The sequence below is a fragment of the Petaurus breviceps genome, unplaced genomic scaffold, assembly GCF_028583685.1.
Source record: "Petaurus breviceps papuanus isolate PSGF00001 unplaced genomic scaffold, PetGlider_PUasm1.0 90333, whole genome shotgun sequence".
Classification (NCBI taxonomy): Eukaryota; Metazoa; Chordata; class Mammalia; order Diprotodontia; family Petauridae; genus Petaurus; species Petaurus breviceps.
Genome location: NW_027187220.1, coordinates 442,075 through 448,692, shown reverse-complemented (window position 1 = coordinate 448,692; position 6,618 = coordinate 442,075). Strand labels below are relative to the sequence as shown.

The following is a 6,618-nucleotide window of genomic DNA, read 5'->3' as shown; positions in this document are numbered from 1 at the left end:
TGTGTGTGTGTGTGTGTGTGTGTGTGTGTGTGTGTGTGTGTGTGTGTACCCATCCTAGAGAACCTGGAGGGGGCAGAAAGAGAGGAAAGAGAGAGGGAGAGTATCTGTGCATGTGTGTGTGTCCTAGGCAACCTGGGTGGGGCGGGTCAGGAGTGTCCTACTCACCCATATCCGACCTGCAGAAATCCTCTTGAGGGTGCCGAGGGCCGCAGCTACAGGCCTTCACAGGCAGCCTTGTGGTGGCCAGGAGCAGGAAGGTCAAGGCCAGAAAGAGGCCAGACATGCCCATTGCCAGATGTTCAGGAAGCCTGTACAAGGATGAAAGGGATGGGATAGGGAACAGCAGCTCTTATTGTTCAGTATTTCAGGGACCCTCGCTCCTCCCCTGAGTCAGGACCAGCTCTGCCTGCTTCTCTGTGGGGCTCAGCCAGGGTTGCCAGGTTGCCAGAACTGGTGGCTGAGTGCTGGGCCCAGGAGGGGGCCAGCTGCCACTAGCCCTGCCAGCCTGGCAGGCCTACCTCCCCTTACCTGGACTTGGAGGCAGCAGCAGCAGAAACCTCAGCAGGAACCACAGCAGGAACCAGCGTCTAAGTGCAGAGTGGAGTGCCCTGCTGCTGTAGCTTCTGCTGCCTGGCCTCAGGGCTGCTATTTAACCCAGCATCGAGGGAGGGGGTGGAGGGGTGGGGCAGCGGGCTGGCCGGGGGCGGGAAACCACAGGCAGAGGGCGGCCCCCCCCCCCATTTCCGCTTACTCACAGCCCTGTGGTAGCCCAGGCTGCAGTTGGGGGCTTGTCATCCTCCACTCCCCCCACCTTCCAGCTCAGCCTGGTCCTAGTGGGGAAGAGGGAGGGGTCACCGGCGGGACAGTGAGCCCTGACTGTGTGGCAATGCCTGAGACTCTGACGTGTCTGGTGGCTGAATCAGTCCCAGGACTTTCCCTCCACTTCCCCTTGGAGCTGTGGCTGTGACTCCCCTGCCCCAGGGTTCCCCTCGGCCTTAGGGTCAGAGCATTTTTTTGTAGCCAACACTCTGTGGGAACTCATGTGGTGACCTGGGCAAGAGAAGGGGGCCAAGCACAGACTTCTGATGGATTCACCATGTGTTTGAATGGGCTTGTGCCTAGGCGTGTGTGTGTGTGTGTGTGTGTGTGTGTGTGTGAAGAAGCAGAGATTTTCCCTACCTGTTTGCTGAGAATCTTCTTTTTTGCATTGGTTATGCCCCAGAAATCTCCTTGGCACTCAGAAGGCTAGGGGAGGTAGCAGAGTGCAGCCAGAGAGTCTGGGTTGAAATCCCAGGCAGGCTGCTTTACAAGATGGGAGGCTGACCAGGGGACCATTCCAGCCGGTGAAACCTGCTAGTACTCACTGTCCCAATCCCCCAGATGACCTTGGGCTAGCCTTTGCTCTCTGCTATTGGCTGGGGCATGCACATAGATCAGCTTTAAGGACGCAGGTGAGCTGGAGGAATTCTTGCATGTTTAGCCTGGGAAGAGAAGAGAAGAGTGGTGAACCAAGAGCCTTCAAGGACTGTTGGGTGGAGGAGGAGGGATCCAGATAAGGAGGGACAGGCGGCAGGAGGCACGCCCCAGGGCGCTCTATTATCTCCACAGCCACCCAGTACATTCTTAGCTCTCCTCTGGATCATTTTGGTGGAGCATATCACAGTGGCAGACTTGGGAGAGAAGAGGCAGGGGTGGAGGTTCTCCTTCCCAAGAGGGGTTTCTCCCCTAAGGCCACCCAGGGATGAATGCTTGCAGGACATGTGACCAGGAGGAGCATTTGGCAAGCTCCTGCTATGGACCAGGTCCTGAGGTTACCAAGACAGAAACCAAACTGTGCCTGGCCTCCTCACACAGGAACTTCCATTCTACTAAGGGGAAGATGGAGTCAGGAAAGGCCACCTGGGGAAGGTGGCCATCTGCTTTGGAGGAACCTTGGGATACCAGGAGGCAGAGCTAAGGGGGGGGGGAGACAGAGAGGAGGGAGGGAAGGAGAGAGAAAGACAGAAGGATGGAGGGAGAGAGTGACATGGAGGGAGAGGGGGCAAGGGGAGGGGAGAGACGGAGGGGGAGGGGGAGAAAGATATGGAAGGAGAGTGAGGAGAGAGACGGAGAGACAGACACAGGGAGGGAGTGAGAGGGAGAGAGAGACAGAGGGAGAGGAAGAGACAGAGAGAGACACAGAGAGAGAGAGACAGAGGAGAAGGAGAAGGAGAAGAAGAAGGAGAAGAAGAAGAAGAAGAAGAAGAAGAAGAAGAAGAAGAAGAAGAAGAAGAAGAAGAAGAAGAAGAAGAAGAAGAAGAAGAAGAAGGAGGAGGAGGAGGAGGAGGAGGAGGATTAAGGGCAAAACCTTGGGCATTGACATCCCCACTGATGCCACATTTGGAACTTTGTCCTGGTGTCGTGGAAGCTACAGCCTTGGACTTGCCTTGTTGAGAATAGCCCCCAGAGATGGCCCCAGTAGCATGAAAGGAGCTCCCCAGCATGAAGTCCCTATTGTCAAGTACTTTGCCAACATTTAGGGCTATAGAAATGTTATTATGGGAGGGAGGTACTCCCAAGTCCTTTGCACATTGTCTTTCATTTGATTTCTTCTCACTATTATTGCCACATCTCTGGAGTTGAGGGCTAGAGCTGGGATTGCCCTGGGGTGGGACCCCAGCTAGGTGTGCTCTGAGAGGCACTCTTCAGAGTTGGTCACTTGAAGGGCCCAGGTCAGTCAGAGGCAGCAGGACTTGAACCCGCAGAAATGGAATCCCAGATTCCTGCTGCCAGAGTTCCAATTTTGGCAGCAGCCTTGCCTTACTTAGTGTCCTGTGGAATGAAAAAGGTTGCTGTCGTGTCACAACCACTGGATTTGGAGCCAAAAGAGCCAGGTTCAGATCCTGGTTCTGCCCGTAACTCCTTGTGGGACCTTGGACTGGTCCCTTCCTTTCCTGGGCTCCAGTTTCCTCCTCTGTCCCTAACTGGTCTCTAAGGTCTGTCTTAGCTCACAATCCAGGGATTCAGGCTCATGAAAGTGCAGTCAGAGCCAAAGGGAGAAACGGGGCCCACACAAAGGGCAGAGCCTAGATCCTGGATTTGAGATCATTTGGTGCAAGCCCTTCATTTGACAGAAGAGGAGAGAGAGGATGCCGTTTGCTCCCGTCTCCCCAGAGCTCAAGGCCAGAGGGCTGGGGGAGCTGGCTGACAGGAGGGCTGCACAACTATGGCCAAGTCATTAACCTTCCTGAGCCTCAGCTTCCTCATCTGTCAAACTCTCCAGCTCAGAGATAATGGATGGAGCATTGCTATCCTTAATCTCAAGGTCATGGAACTGGAATTCAAACTCAGGCCCTTTGACTCCATGGAAAAAACTCTTAGGACTCAGGCATCAGGCTGTAGGAGAGAGGGAAGGGGGGCACAAGGAAAGGAAAGGGGAACTTGCAGTCAGCCAGCATCACACTGACGCACCTCCAGATGTAGCCTCCCTCCTCCCACCTCTACCCTTGCCTTTGCCTTGCCAGAGGCCTGGTAGTCTCACCCTGGTTCCTGTCTTCCCCTTTCTCCCTCTCTTCTCTTCACTCCAGAGTTCCTTCTCCTTGCACTTCTGTTGTTTGCCTTTCAGCTCTTCTCTTATTCCTATGTTCCACCCTTCCTCCGGCCCCTCTCATCTCATTCTTTTCACCCCAGTGTCTCTTCTCTTCTCTTCCCACTGCTTTCTCCTGGGATCAGAGATTGAGAGCTTGGAGGGACCTTGGAAAGCATCTGTCTAGTCCAATATGCTCATTTTCAAAAGAAAGAAACCGAGGAAGCCTAGAGAAACAAAGTCCCAGGGCCCTGACTCCAAATCTGCCCCTCAGTGCTCCCATTTGTTCTCTTAGTGGCTGTTAGCAGGGATTGCCTCCTCTAATAAATCAGTACCTGCTATCTATGGAGCATTTTCCTGGGAGGCAGATTCAACCGTTTTTGCAGAGAAGGGAACTGAGGCCCAGGCTCACAGAACCAGCAAATGCCTGAGCTCAAAGCTAGATTTGTCCTGACTCTTAGGCCAGGGTGCCTTTTATTTGATTGACCTTCTTCACTAGGGGCTGGTGGATAAATTTCAGAGGCTTTATGAACTTGTATAGAAAAAAAAATAGGCATCTTTCTTTTTCCTAATGTTGAAACCAAATGGAACCATTTCCTTCAATGAGGAATGTAGGCCACAAGTCTCAGTCTGGGAAGGAGTCCCTAGGCTTCTTCTCCAGCCTGGCACAGAAAATTTTAAGACCTTGGACGAGCCATTGCCCCTCTTATCTCTCAGTTTACTTCTTTGTAAGATGAAGGTAGACCAAATGAAGTCAGGTTTTCTCTAGTCAGAACAACACGTCTGCATATGTACATGTTTGCATGTGTCCCTTGAACAGAAGATTCATGTCAAACAGGCCTCCATATCACACAGGGAACAAGGGGCAGCAGGGCCAGAGAACCTGGGTTTGAATCCTGCTTCTAATGAGCTATGTGGCCTTGGGCAAATGACCCCACTTCTGTGGGCCTCAGTCATCCAGTAACCATGTATTGCCCATTTACTGGATGCAAGGCCCTTTGCTAAATATTGGGGGAACAAAGAAGGGTGAAGATAGACCCCAGATAGGAAAAGAAAGGGCATGGCCTAGAGGATCCCACAGAACCCTTCCCTCACTCAGTCCTGGGACAATCTCCATAAGCCAGAACCTGGGAATAGGCTAATGAACGGAACCATCACATTAAAGGCTTAAAGGGAACATTGTGACCTTAGCATTGACAAATGGGGGAAACTGAGGGGGCCCAGAGAGGGGAAAGAGCTTGTACTTCCACATCCCAGAAGGGTTGGACCTTGCCCCAAGGTCACAGCCACAGTGTCCAAATCCAGGACGGGATTCCGGAAAGGCAGTGGGGCAAAAGATGGCACTTTTTTGGAGTGTTCTTGTGCCCCTTCCTGCCTTGGACCAGCTGGCTTGGCCTCCTCATCTTCCCTTTGGCCCCAAGGGAGGGCTGGGGTGCTTCTGACGGGAAGGCAGGAGGGCTGCAGTTGGGCTCTGTCATTGTGGAAGACATGTGCTCTCTCTTGCCTGGACATCTGGGATTCGTGTCTTGTTGTCTCAGCTGCTGGGTGGGGCGGGCTCTGGCCTCAGCTCCTCGATGCTCCTTCTTGCATTTTCCTTTGTGGCTGGGGTCAAATCAGAGCCAGGATGTAGGCAGCCAGCCACTCACTCACTCACTCACTGGCTTCCTCTATGGGAAAATCAACTTTCTCTTTTCTGGAAGTTGCTACTCATCAGTTACCACCACCCCCTACTTGGAGTGCTGGAAAAGCTTGGGTGTGGGTGGTATCCAGATGGCGGCTTGAGGACTGGAGGGAGGGTTACTAGGCAGCTATTAGCAAACCTGGGTTTGAGTCCCATCTAAGCCACTGAGTTAGTGGGTATGACCTTGGGCAAAGTCCATCCTCTCTGGGATGTGGAGGCAGAGGACCTGGGCTTTGTGTGCTCATGAGTAAACTCCTCCCTGGGCCCCCTCAGTTTGCCCACTTGTCAATGCTAAGGTCACTTTGTGCCTTCTGAGCCCACAAACTCAGTTGGACTGGTGGATTTCCCCTTGGCCACTGACCCTCACCCAAAGCCTGGTGAACAGGGTGCTGGGTTTTATCTTCCTAAGTCTGCTAGGAATTAGGAGAATCAGCGTGTCAGGTACAAGGGGAAAGCAGAGGGAAGAGCCAGGGTCAGAGATACATTGTGAAGTGGGTCATCAGTGACCTGGAACTAGAAGGGCCCATCAAATCAACCCCCTTACTGTACAGATGGGAAACTTGCCTAGGATCATAAAAGCACCAAATTACACAGCTGACCCCAAATTCACTACAGAGTGAGGGAGGGCTGAGTGGTAGCGGGTTGGGGATTGAAGGAGCAAAGCAGGTCTGGGCTTAGGACCACAACAAGACTAACTGTACCATTGGCCTTTTCTGCCAGCTCACCACAGCCAGATACCCTGTAGTGGTGAAGATGGGCCATGCTCATTCAGGCATGGGAAAGGTAAGACTTCCTCCTCCTCCATCATTGAGAATTGGTGGCCCCCAAAACCTTTGCCTTCAAAAAATGAGACTGTGTCCAAAGTTCACTGGGATGCCTTGAAAGGCCATGATTGCCTTCTTCCCAGAGGACTCTAACGGAAGACTGGGTGAATCCTTTTCAGGGATATCATAAGTGAGGGTTCTAAGCTCTCTTCCACACTTCAGTTTCTGATCATGGGCCCAGATAGTTCAGAAAACCTTGACTCTGGTCTCTCACCCTTGGCCCCCAGGTGAAAGTGGAGAATCAGTATGACTTCCAGGACATTGCTAGTGTGGTGGCACTGACTAAGACCTATGCCACAGCAGAGCCCTTCATTGATGCCAAGTATGACGTTCGGGTGCAGAAGATTGGCCACAGCTACAAGGCCTACATGTGAGCCTTGAGGAGCTTGGTGGGGTGGGCCTCAGCTTGTCTCCTCCCTTGCCCTCCTTAGATGTGGAGGGAGGTGGGTCATTTGAGCTGGGTTTCCACATTGGGGTCCTCATCCCAGTGAGCCTGGCCCTTTACTTTTCTCCCCAGTTCTAACTTGTGTGGGAGCCCCCCCCCCCCC

The 6,618-nt window shown here is 53.0% G+C and overlaps 2 protein-coding genes across 4 annotated transcripts in view; one reads left to right on the top strand and one right to left on the bottom strand.

The window, feature by feature from the left end:
- Positions 1–6,026, bottom strand: part of TIMP1 (TIMP metallopeptidase inhibitor 1) — a 7,704-nt gene extending 1,678 nt beyond the window's left edge. Inside the window, exons 1-4 of one of the 3 annotated variants that reach the window (XM_069108120.1) lie at positions 2,348–6,026; positions 1,180–1,481; positions 756–830; positions 166–308 (exon numbers count right to left, since the gene is read on the bottom strand). In XM_069108120.1, coding sequence (XP_068964221.1) covers positions 166–308; positions 756–830; positions 1,180–1,208 — 247 coding nt within the window. In that variant the 5' untranslated portion in view covers positions 1,209–1,481; positions 2,348–6,026. Of the gene's footprint in view, positions 1–165; positions 309–528; positions 657–755; positions 831–1,179; positions 1,972–2,347 lie in introns of those variants that run through there. The other 2 variants (XM_069108119.1, XM_069108121.1) reach the window with 2 other exon arrangements.
- SYN1 (synapsin I) overlaps positions 1–6,612 on the top strand; it is a 12,344-nt gene extending 5,732 nt beyond the window's left edge. Inside the window, exons 6-7 of the mRNA XM_069108118.1 lie at positions 5,967–6,029; positions 6,298–6,612. Of these exons, the coding sequence (XP_068964219.1) occupies positions 5,967–6,029; positions 6,298–6,444 (210 nt within the window). The 3' untranslated portion in view covers positions 6,445–6,612. The remainder of the gene's footprint in view (positions 1–5,966; positions 6,030–6,297) is intronic.
- The last annotated feature ends 6 nt before the right edge of the window (positions 6,613–6,618 follow it).